The 12,291-nt window shown below is 50.3% G+C and overlaps 1 protein-coding gene across 1 annotated transcript in view; it reads right to left on the bottom strand.

Annotated features, from left to right (window-relative positions):
• Nucleotides 1-12,291, bottom strand: part of zcchc14 (zinc finger, CCHC domain containing 14) — a 47,001-nt gene that overhangs the window by 7,371 nt on the left and 27,339 nt on the right. The window contains exons 7-10 of the mRNA XM_075470716.1: nucleotides 10,053-10,207; nucleotides 4,481-4,517; nucleotides 2,130-2,478; nucleotides 397-494 (exon numbers count right to left, since the gene is read on the bottom strand). Coding sequence (XP_075326831.1) covers nucleotides 397-494; nucleotides 2,130-2,478; nucleotides 4,481-4,517; nucleotides 10,053-10,207 — 639 coding nt within the window. The remainder of the gene's footprint in view (nucleotides 1-396; nucleotides 495-2,129; nucleotides 2,479-4,480; nucleotides 4,518-10,052; nucleotides 10,208-12,291) is intronic.

The following is a 12,291-nucleotide window of genomic DNA, read 5'->3' on the forward strand; positions in this document are numbered from 1 at the left end:
TCATCAGCCGGTTAACCATTGACGGTTTATGGAGCGCTGCAGGTTAAATGCTGTGCTAAATCAGTCTGCTGCTGCGTGTTATTGGAGTTCAGTCAAAGACGCCTCGTCTGAGAGTCACTCATAATGTTTCTATAGATTAGATTCATTCAATAACTTCCCAAGGAAAGTTACAGCTTCCTCCCTGAACTGCACAACTAAAACCTGAGAAGTAATTTATCTGCTCGGGTTGGACAGATGCAGGTTTGGAAGCTCGGAACAACTTCTCCGTCTGTTAGAAATCTGCTCCCGTGATTCTCTCCAGATGTTCTGAGCCAAAGTGCTGCTCTTCAGCTGGTTCGAGGCTCACAATGAGCCAAACACACAGACAAATCCAATCGAGTGTTATCTGCAGCTTACTCTGCGGATTTCTGCAGCTCCAGCTGGGTCTTGAGCTTCTTCTTTGCTCCTTGGGTCAGGTCGTACTTGTTGAGGTCCTCCTCTGTCAGCGCCAAAAACTGAAAGGCAAGGCAGGTTTATTTATGGCAACAATTCAACTACAGGGCGATTCAAAGTGCTTTACAGAGACATTAAAACAGTAGAAATAAAAAGCATGATTTAAATTTTAAAAAGAAAAGAAAGAAATAAGAACAATAGATAGATGTAACAAGGTTTAATTTAGCTTGTGTATAATTCCACAAAATTATTGTTTTTTAACCTGACATTTATAAGAATAGTCAGGTGTACATTCTTTTATGGGGGAAAAACATCTGTGACAAAAGACACTGGCTGTGTTCGAAACCGCATACTTCTCCTACTACTCCTACTAACTTGAGTTAGTATGCGAGTTTGAGTAAGCGAGAAGTTCCCGGATGCATACTAGATTCTCTGAAATGTTGGGTATGCATCATGAGGTTACTACTCATACTCAAACTACCCAAGATGCAACGTAACGTGACGTCGCCGATCGTCATTTCCTGTCAAAACGGCAGTTTCAAGCTAGCTACAACGAGGGTAGGTTCACTTCCTGTTTTCAAAACAAAAGCACCAATTGTATGGTAATGGCTTTCCCTATGATAAAAGGCAACGGGTATTTTATTTTGTGAAAATAACAGGAAGTGCGTTGCTCACTGCGGCTAGCTTTAGTAGCGCCGAATTCATGGGAACAAAATGGTAAACAGCCGGTATTTTGTCAGGTTTTCAACACGTTGGGGATCTAAACGACTACTTTCTCACCTGAAAATGTTTCAAATGTTGCTAAAGTTTACAGAGTTTAGAGCTTAAGGGAAATCAGCTTCAGGCCGGCTGATTTCGGCTCGGGCAGGAGCGAAATGCATTGTGGGTAAACGCTCTGCATACTGTCTGATCGATGAGTATGCAGTATGGAAGTATGTAGTATGTAGTATGCAGTATGCAGTATGCAGAATGTAGTATGTAGTATGCAGTATGTAGTATGTAGTATGCAGTATGTAGTATGGAAGTATGCAGTATGCAGTATGCAGAATGTAGTATGTAGTATGCAGTATGTAGTATGTAGTATGCAGTATGTAGTATGCAGTATGCAGAATGTAGTATGTAGTATGTAGTATGAAGTGTGCAGTATGCAGTATGCAGTATGTAGTATGTAGTATGCAGAATGTAGTATGTAGTATGTGGTATGTAGTATGTAGTATGTAGTATATAGTATGTAGTATGTAGTATGTAGTATGCAGAATGTAGTATGTAGTATATAGTATGTAGTATGTAGTATGTAGTATTTAGTATCTGGTTTCATACACAGCCACGGTCCCGCCTAAACTCTTGCTCTTTTTTCTGATGTTCGATGAGGAAAATAAAGACCTTCGAAAGAGCAGCGGTGTGGTCTCCATTCGTTCTAACCTTAACACAACGCAGAGGTTTCATATCGGTTACATAGAATCAGATAAAATCAGGAGTTAAAATGTGATTCAAGTTTTGAAAACTCAAGCTTCAGATTTGGAGCTTTATTCAAATGCAGCTGAAAATAGGCGCGTCTTCAACCTGGACTTAAAAGAGTGTTTCAGCTGATCTGAAAGGCTTACAGAGAGAAACAAAAGTTGGAAAAGGAGCGTGACTGCAGCTGAATCAGGATTAATCTTCTATAACTATAAAGCAGGAAGTGGAGCTGCACCCACCTCCTCCATGGTGAGCTGCTTGAAGACGGGGTAATACTTATGCAGCCGAAGCCGGCGGAGCCAGTCCAGGATGCCGTTCTGCTCGGGGCCGCCGGCCTGAGGATGGGGCGGCGATAGTGGATGGGACAGGGAGCGAGGCTGGGCATGTGTGTGGGGCATCTGCTGGGCATGGGGCAGGTGCTGGGGAGGATGCAGGGGCTGATGGAGGTGGTGCTGGGGCTGAGAGTACGAGTGAGGAAGAGGAAGAGGAGGCGGAGCGGGAAGGGAGGAGGGCTGGGGAGCGGAGCGAGTGGGAACAGAGCCGTGGGTGCTGACCACGGGCTGGACGCTGGCCACTCTGTACACCGCCCTGAGAGACGAGGGACACAGGAAGCACAAACCCTCATCATCACCGGATAAACCTCTGGAAAAGTTTGTTTCAACGTCTGAAAAGAGTGCACCCTCTCTCATTTCCAAGGTTTCTAAGTATCAGGAGGCAATAAAAAGTCATCAGATTCTTACAGGGAAGTCAAATAAACCTGTTAATCAGCACAGGACTTATTCCACCGTGTGTGAGAAAGTAAATGAACCCCTGATCCAGCAGCTGGTAGCAGCAGTGTGTGAGAAACTAAGTGAACCCCTGATTCAGCAGCTGGTAGCAGCAGTGTGTGAGAAACTAAGTGAACCCCTGATCCAGCAGCTGGTAGCAGCAGTGAGTGAGAAACTAAGTGAACCCCTGATCCAGCAGCTGGTAGCAGCAGTGAGTGAGAAACTAAGTGAACCCCTGATCCAGCAGCTGGTAGCAGCAGTGAGTGAGAAACTAAGTGAACCCCTGATCCAGCAGCTGGTAGCAGCAGTGTGTGAGAAACTAAGTGAACCCCTGATCCAGCAGCTGGTAGCAGCAGTGAGTGAGAAACTAAGTGAACCCCTGATTCAGCAGCTGGTAGCAGCAGTGAGTGAGAAAATAAGTGAACCCCTGATCCAGCAGCTGGTAGCAGCAGTGAGTGAGAAAATAAGTGAACCCCTGATCCAGCAGCTGGTAGCAGCAGTGAGTGAGAAACTAAGTGAACCCCTGATCCAGCAGCTGGTAGCAGCAGTGAGTGAGAAACTAAGTGAACCCCTGATCCAGCAGCTGGTAGCAGCAGTGAGTGAGAAACTAAGTGAACCCCTGATCCAGCAGCTGGTAGCAGCAGTGAGAAACTAAGTGAACCCCTGATCCAGCAGCTGGTAGCAGTAGTGTGTGAGAAACTAAGTGAACCCCTGATCCAGCAGCTGGTAGCAGCAGTGTGTGAGAAACTAAGTGAACCCCTGATCCAGCAGCTGGTAGCAGTAGTGTGTGAGAAACTAAGTGAACCCCTAATCCAGCAGCTGGTAGCAGCAGTGTGTGAGAAACTAAGTGAACCCCTGATTCAGCAGCTGGTAGCAGCAGTGTGTGAGAAACTAAGTGAACCCCTGATCCAGCAGCTGGTAGCAGCAGTGAGTGAGAAACTAAGTGAACCCCTGATCCAGCAGCTGGTAGCAGCAGTGAGTGAGAAACTAAGTGAACCCCTGATCCAGCAGCTGGTAGCAGCAGTGAGTGAGAAACTAAGTGAACCCCTGATCCAGCAGCTGGTAGCAGCAGTGTGTGAGAAACTAAGTGAACCCCTGATCCAGCAGCTGGTAGCAGCAGTGAGTGAGAAACTAAGTGAACCCCTGATTCAGCAGCTGGTAGCAGCAGTGAGTGAGAAAATAAGTGAACCCCTGATCCAGCAGCTGGTAGCAGCAGTGAGTGAGAAAATAAGTGAACCCCTGATCCAGCAGCTGGTAGCAGCAGTGAGTGAGAAACTAAGTGAACCCCTGATCCAGCAGCTGGTAGCAGCAGTGAGTGAGAAACTAAGTGAACCCCTGATCCAGCAGCTGGTAGCAGCAGTGAGTGAGAAACTAAGTGAACCCCTGATCCAGCAGCTGGTAGCAGCAGTGAGAAACTAAGTGAACCCCTGATCCAGCAGCTGGTAGCAGTAGTGTGTGAGAAACTAAGTGAACCCCTGATCCAGCAGCTGGTAGCAGCAGTGTGTGAGAAACTAAGTGAACCCCTGATCCAGCAGCTGGTAGCAGCAGTGTGTGAGAAACTAAGTGAACCCCTAATCCAGCAGCTGGTAGCAGCAGTGTGTGAGAAACTAAGTGAACCCCTGATCCAGCAGCTGGTAGCAGCAGTGTGTGAGAAACTAAGTGAACCCCTGATCCAGCAGCTGGTAGCAGCAGTGAGTGAGAAACTAAGTGAACCCCTGATCCAGCAGCTGGTAGCAGCAGTGAGAAACTAAGTGAACCCCTGATCCAGCAGCTGGTAGCAGCAGTGTGTGAGAAACTAAGTGAATCCTTGACAGAAATCTTACCTGTTAGTTCCTCTGTACTGCACCATACAGCCGAGATCTGTGAGAGGCAGAGAAACACAAACATCATCATCATCGCCAGCAAACACTTCCAAACGGGGAGCAAAATTCACCCGGAACAGCCACATGTTGACCTGATGAATTCTCCAACAGAATAACTTCTCTTCCATGACATTAAAGGATCGGGGACAGCACTGCCTGAACCTCTCCCTCAGCACAGATCCAGCATGTGGGCCAATATAAACACACTTTAGGAGACGGCAGGTAAAGAACCAGAGGAGGTGGCAGGAAAAGGACCAGGGGAGATGGCAGGTAAAGGACCAGGGGAGATGGCAGGTAAAGGACCAGGGGAGATGGCAGGTAAAGAACCAGAGGAGGTGGCAGGAAAAGGACCAGGGGAGATGGCAGGTAAAGGACCAGGGGAGATGGCAGGTAAAGGACCAGAGGAGATGGCAGGTAAAGGACCAGGGGAGATGGCATGTAAAGAACCAGGGGAGACGGCAGGTAAAGGACCAGAGGAGGTGGCAGGTAAAGGACCAGAGGAGATGGCAGGTAAAGGACCAGGGGAGGTGGCAGGTAAAGGACCAGAGGAGATGGCAGGTAAAGGACCAGAGGAGGTGGCAGGTAAAGGACCAGAGGCGATGGCAGGTAAAGGACCAGGGGAGGTGGAAGGTAAAGGACCAGAGGAGATGGCAGGTAAAGGACCAGAGGAGGTGGCAGGTAAAGGACCAGAGGAGATGGCAGGTAAAGGACCAGAGGAGATGGCAGGTAAAGGACCGGGGGAGACGGCAGGTAAAGGACCAGAGGAGGTTGCAGGTAAAGGACCAGAGGAGATGGCAGGTAAAGGACCAGAGGAGATGGCAGGTAAAGGACCAGGGGAGACGGCAGGTAAAGGACCAGAGGAGATGGCAGATAAAGGACCAGAGGAGATGGCAGGTAAAGGACCAGAGGAGATGGCAGGTAAAGGACCAGAGGAGATGGCAGGTAAAGGACCAGGGGAGATGGCAGGTAAAGGACCAGAGGAGATGGCAGGTAAAGGACCAGAGGAGATGGCAGGTAAAGGACCAGGGGAGATGGCAGGTAAAGGACCAGAGGAGATGGCAGGTAAAGGACCAGGGGAGATGGCAGGTAAAGGACCAGAGGAGATGGCAGGTAAAGGACCAGAGGAGATGGCAGGTAAAGGACCAGAGGAGATGGCAGGTAAAGGACCAGGGGAGATGGCAGGTAAAGGACCAGAGGAGATGGCAGGTAAAGGACCAGGGGAGATGGCAGGTAAAGCACCAGAGGAGATAGCAGGTAAAGAACCAGAGGAGATGGCAGGTAAAGAACCAGAGGAGATGGCAGGTAAATAACCAGGGGAGATGGAAGGTAAAGCACCAGGGGAGATGGCAGGTAAAGCACCAGAGGAGATGGCAGGTAAAGGATCAGGGAAGATGGCAGGTAAAGGACCAAAGGAGATGGCAGGTAAAGGACCAGAGGAGATGGCAGGTAAAGGACCAGAGGAGATGGCAGGTAAAGGACCAGGGGAGATGGCAAGTAAAGGACCAGAGGAGATGGCAGGTAAAGAACCAGGGGAGATGGCAGGTAAAGCACCAGAGGAGATAGCAGGTAAAGAACCAGAGGAGATGGCAGGTAAAGCACCAGAGGAGATGGCAGGTAAAGCACCAGGGGAGATGGCAGGTAAAGGACCAGAGGAGATGGCAGGTAAAGGACCAGAGGAGATGGCAGGTAAAGGACCAGGGGAGATGGCAAGTAAAGGACCAGAGGAGATGGCAGGTAAAGAACCAGGGGAGATGGCAGGTAAAGCACCAGAGGAGATGGCAGGTAAAGGACCAGAGGAGGTGGCAGGTAAAGGACCAGAGGAGATGGCAGGTAAAGGACCAGGGGAGGTGGAAGGTAAAGGACCAGAGGAGATGGCAGGTAAAGGACCAGAGGAGGTGGCAGGTAAAGGACCAGAGGAGATGGCAGGTAAAGGACCAGAGGAGATGGCAGGTAAAGGACCGGGGGAGACGGCAGGTAAAGGACCAGAGGAGGTTGCAGGTAAAGGACCAGAGGAGATGGCAGGTAAAGGACCAGAGGAGATGGCAGGTAAAGGACCAGGGGAGACGGCAGGTAAAGGACCAGAGGAGATGGCAGATAAAGGACCAGAGGAGATGGCAGGCAAAGGACCAGAGGAGATGGCAGGTAAAGGACCAGAGGAGATGGCAGGTAAAGGACCAGGGGAGATGGCAGGTAAAGGACCAGAGGAGATGGCAGGTAAAGGACCAGAGGAGATGGCAGGTAAAGGACCAGGGGAGATGGCAGGTAAAGGACCAGAGGAGATGGCAGGTAAAGGACCAGAGGAGATGGCAGGTAAAGGACCAGGGGAGATGGCAGGTAAAGGACCAGAGGAGATGGCAGGTAAAGGACCAGAGGAGATGGCAGGTAAAGGACCAGAGGAGATGGCAGGTAAAGGACCAGGGGAGATGGCAGGTAAAGGACCAGAGGAGATGGCAGGTAAAGGACCAGGGGAGATGGCAGGTAAAGCACCAGAGGAGATAGCAGGTAAAGAACCAGAGGAGATGGCAGGTAAAGAACCAGAGGAGATGGCAGGTAAAGAACCAGAGGAGATGGCAGGTAAATAACCAGGGGAGATGGAAGGTAAAGCACCAGGGGAGATGGCAGGTAAAGCACCAGAGGAGATGGCAGGTAAAGGATCAGGGAAGATGGCAGGTAAAGGACCAAAGGAGATGGCAGGTAAAGGACCAGAGGAGATGGCAGGTAAAGGACCAGAGGAGATGGCAGGTAAAGGACCAGGGGAGATGGCAAGTAAAGGACCAGAGGAGATGGCAGGTAAAGAACCAGGGGAGATGGCAGGTAAAGCACCAGAGGAGATAGCAGGTAAAGAACCAGAGGAGATGGCAGGTAAAGCACCAGAGGAGATGGCAGGTAAAGCACCAGAGGAGATGGCAGGTAAAGGACCAGAGGAGATGGCAGGTAAAGGATCAGGGAAGATGGCAGGTAAAGGACCAGAGGAAATGGCAGGTAAAAGACCAGAGGAGATGGCAGGTAAAGGACCAGGGGAGATGGCAGGTAAAGGACCAGAGGAGATGGCAGGTAAAGGACCAGGGGAGATGGCAGGTAAAGGACCAGGGGAGATGGCAGGTAAAGGACCAGGGGAGATGGCAGGTAAAGGACCAGAGGAGATGGCAGGTAAAGGACCAGAGGAGATGGCAGGTAAAGGACCAGAGGAGATGGCAGGTAAAGGACCAGGGGAGATGGCAGGTAAAGGACCAGAGGAGATGGCAGGTAAAGGACCAGGGGAGATGGCAGGTAAAGGACCAGGGGAGATGGCAGGTAAAGCACCAGAGGAGATGGCAGGTAAAGGACCAGGGGAGATGGCAGGTTTGGTGAAGCTGAGCTATTTTTTTTAGGAGAATTTTAGGAGAAAGATAACTGTTTTATGTCATATCTAGGTCGTTTCTATTATTGATAACTTTATTGCAGGTGTGTTCGTGCACACAAACATCTTTAAAGCAGATTGCATCTTCTGTGTGTACAGTTAGTCCCGACTTATTCCACGGGAACCACTGAATTCTGAAATAAACACCTCAACCATGCAGTGACCCATTTGTGCCATCACAGCCCCGTGTCCCTGCTCAGTGTTTGCAGGGTGGACCGTCCCACCCTGTGGTGAAGGGTGGGACCAGAATGGCATGTGTGGGTGGGCAGTTAGCTCATCTGGGGGGGCAGAAAACAATACCTGAAAAAAAAAATCGGTGGAAAACCACTACTACAACTTCAAGCATAATAATAATAATAATAATAATAAAAATAACAATAATAATAGTAATAATTCAATAATGAAAATATGGTCACACTAGCATAAATCATGACCGTCAATTTTAATTTTTAATTTTAATTAACATGCTCCACATTCTCCAACGAGGGTTTAAATTCAAGTAGATACTTGGGGCAAGACATCCAGCCAACTCCAACTTTTTATTACCTTCATTAAGTCTACATTTCAGATCATTATATACAACAAAAACATCCGAAAATGTGAAAATCAACTTTTTTTTTCAGCAGCAAGGGGTTAGGTTACGGAGGGGGGGAAACACGAAAACAAAAAAATAAATAAAGCTATAAACTTTGCAGATATATGTTTTTTTTTTTAAGTCACCACCTGCATTTTTTCTATCAATACAAGACACAAACAGAGATAATAAATCGTGGCCTTTTTTCTAGCCAGTTTTCTTTGGATGGACGGGGCATTTCTCAGTGGGGCAGTGCCCCCCTCAGCCCCCACGTAGCCACGCCCCTGCCCCTGTGGTGAAGGGTGTGTTTGGGACACATTCACACTGCTGCCTCTGTGAGTCTGAAGCACACTCACAGAGGCATAAACACATGCTGAAAGTTCAAGCTGCACCGGCAGCTATAAATACTCTCTGGGATGAAGTCACAGTCATGGATCCGACACAGAGACATGAGGTCACCGCGCTCTGGGCTTCCCAACACAAACATGCAACAGTGAATTCCCACACCGGACTAAAATAGGCCGGCTCCCTGCGACACCTCAGAATCAGACTGAAAGTCCTGCCGGCCGTCAGACTCACAGCCTTGGCCTTTCCGTCACCTCTTCCCCTCCCTCAGCCCAAACATGACATCCCAGCATGCCCCTCCCTGGCACCTTCCTCCTCTGCATCCCAGAATAGGCATCTCCTGTTTTATATATTCCTGTTGCCCTCCATAAAGACTCGCTGGTTTTATAGTCTCTGCCACACGCTGTTAAGGCGAGACACGGCAGGCAAAAACAGGGATTTTTCATGCTTTGGGCCAGTCTACTCCTTCAGTTCTTTCAACCTGCTATAAAAAAAACCTGGAAAACATAAATTAAAAGTGTTTATTTCATCACATTTTGTTTACTCGCGGTGGTACGTTTCGCCCCAAATTTATCAAAATGAATTCCCCTGTTTAAATCTTTAAATGCCGTTTTCTCAAAATCAGTTTTTTGTATTTTTCCAGTATCGATATCTATGGAGCACCTACTAACAACAAACTTTCCAGTTATACACTTAGCAGTATTCTGGAGATATTTACAGAAGGATTTGTTGATAAATCATTCCTGGCCTAGATTTATGTGACATTATAATAAAAAAAAATGTCGAAAATCGATGTTTTTTGGGCTATGGGCAGTATATTTTGATTTCCTAGGAAATGAAAGCAGATATCTTGAAATCCCTCTGTAATTTTATTTTCATTTTGTGTGTAAACAAAATGAAAAAATAATTTTGCACCTGGCTTTATCATATGTTCAGATCTATCTTCCGGAAATATATGCAGATGTGTGCATATTTAATGAGATTATGCCTAATTTGCATAATTAAACATACACATTTCTAAAACTTGTAATACATTTTTTTTCATACTTGAGGAAGTTTCATGGTGATATCTATCATTTTAAAATATTCCCCTATTCACCTGTAGCGTCTCGCCTTAAAGCTCATCTCAGGATTTCTGCCACGTGTCGTCTCTTATTTGTCTAAATTTAAAATGATGCCACTCACGAAACAAGAAACAAGAAGAAAAGACTTACTGGAGCCGGAGGTGGACGGGCAGGTCGAGGCTGCAGGAGAGGCGGGGAGGGAGGGGGGAGAGGAGGGACAGCTGGGAGACAGCGGCCTGGTGGAGGTGAAGAACAGCTGGAGGCTGTGGTGCTGCAGGACGTGGCAGGGGAGGGCAGTTAGACACCTGAGGGCAGAGACACGGGGCAGATACAGGGTCAGAGACAGGGGGCAGATACAGGGTCAGAGACAGGGGTCAGAGACAGGGTCAGAGACAGGGTCAGAGACAGGGGGCAGAGACACGGGGCAGATAAAGGGTCAGAGACAGGGGGCAGATACAGGGTCAGAGACAGGGGGCAGATACAGGGTCAGAGACAGGGGTCAGAGACAGGGTCAGAGACAGGGTCAGAGACAGGGGGCAGATACAGGGTCAGAGACAGGGGGCAGATACAGGGTCAGAGACAGGGTCAGAGACAGGGTCAGAGACAGGGGCAGAGACAGGGTCAGAGACACGGGGCAGAGACAGGGTCAGAGACAGGGGGCAGATACAGGGTCAGAGACAGGGGGCAGATACAGGGTCAGAGACAGGGTCAGAGACAGGGTCAGAGACAGGGTCAGAGACAGGGGGCAGATACAGGGGGCAGAGACAGGGTCAGAGACAGGGTCAGAGACACGGGGCAGATACAGGGTCAGAGACAGGGTCAGAGACAGGGTCAGAGACACGGGGCAGAGACAGGGTCAGAGACAGGGTCAGAGACAGGGGGCAGATACAGGGTCAGATACAGGGGGCAGATACAGGGTCAGAGACAGGGGGCAGATACAGGGGGCAGAGACAGGGTCAGAGACAGGGTCAGAGACAGGGTCAGAGACAGGGGTCAGAGACACGGGGCAGAGACAGGGTCAGAGACAGGGGGCAGATACAGGGTCAGAGACAGGGGGCAGATACAGGGTCAGAGACAGGGGTCAGAGACAGGGTCAGAGACAGGGTCAGAGACAGGGGGCAGATACAGGGTCAGAGACAGGGGTCAGAGACAGGGTCAGAGACAGGGTCAGAGACAGGGGTCAGAGACACGGGGCAGAGACAGGGTCAGAGACAGGGGGCAGATACAGGGTCAGAGACAGGGGGCAGATACAGGGTCAGAGACAGGGGTCAGAGACAGGGTCAGAGACAGGGTCAGAGACAGGGGGCAGATACAGGGTCAGAGACAGGGGGCAGATACAGGGTCAGAGACAGGGTCAGAGACAGGGTCAGAGACAGGGTCAGAGACAGGGGCAGAGACAGGGTCAGAGACACGGGGCAGAGACAGGGTCAGAGACAGGGGGCAGATACAGGGTCAGAGACAGGGGGCAGATACAGGGTCAGAGACAGGGTCAGAGACAGGGTCAGAGACAGGGTCAGAGACAGGGGGCAGATACAGGGGGCAGAGACAGGGTCAGAGACAGGGTCAGAGACACGGGGCAGATACAGGGTCAGAGACAGGGGGCAGATACAGGGTCAGAGACAGGGTCAGAGACAGGGTCAGAGACACGGGGCAGAGACAGGGTCAGAGACAGGGTCAGAGACAGGGGGCAGATACAGGGTCAGATACAGGGGGCAGATACAGGGTCAGAGACAGGGGGCAGATACAGGGGGCAGAGACAGGGTCAGAGACAGGGTCAGAGACAGGGGGCAGATACAGGGGGCAGAGACAGGGTCAGAGACAGGGTCAGAGACAGGGGGCAGATACAGGGGGCAGAGACAGGGTCAGAGACAGGGGGCAGATACAGGGTCAGAGACACGGGGCAGATACAGGGTCAGAGACACGGGGCAGATACAGGGTCAGAGACACGGGGCAGATACAGGGTCAGAGACAGGGGGCAGATACACGGGGCAGATGCAGGGTCAGAGACACGGGGCAGATACAGGGTCAGAGACACGGGGCAGATACAGGGTCAGAGACAGGGGGCAGATACAGGGTCAGAGACACGGGGCAGATACAGGGTCAGAGACAGGGGGCAGATGCAGGGTCAGAGACACGGGGCAGATACACGGGGCAGATGCAGGGTCAGAGACAGGGGGCAGATGCAGGGTCAGAGACACGGGGCAGATACAGGGTCAGAGACACGGGGCAGATACATGGGGCAGATGCAGGGTCAGAGACACGGGGCAGAGACAGGGTCAGAGACACGGGGCAGAGACAGGGTCAGAGACACGGGGCAGAGACACGGGGCAGAGACAGGGTCAGAGACAGGGGTCAGAGACACGGGGCAGATACAGGGTCAGAGACAGGG

Source organism: Odontesthes bonariensis, chromosome 7, assembly GCF_027942865.1.
Source record: "Odontesthes bonariensis isolate fOdoBon6 chromosome 7, fOdoBon6.hap1, whole genome shotgun sequence".
In the NCBI taxonomy this organism is placed as follows: Eukaryota; Metazoa; Chordata; class Actinopteri; order Atheriniformes; family Atherinopsidae; genus Odontesthes; species Odontesthes bonariensis.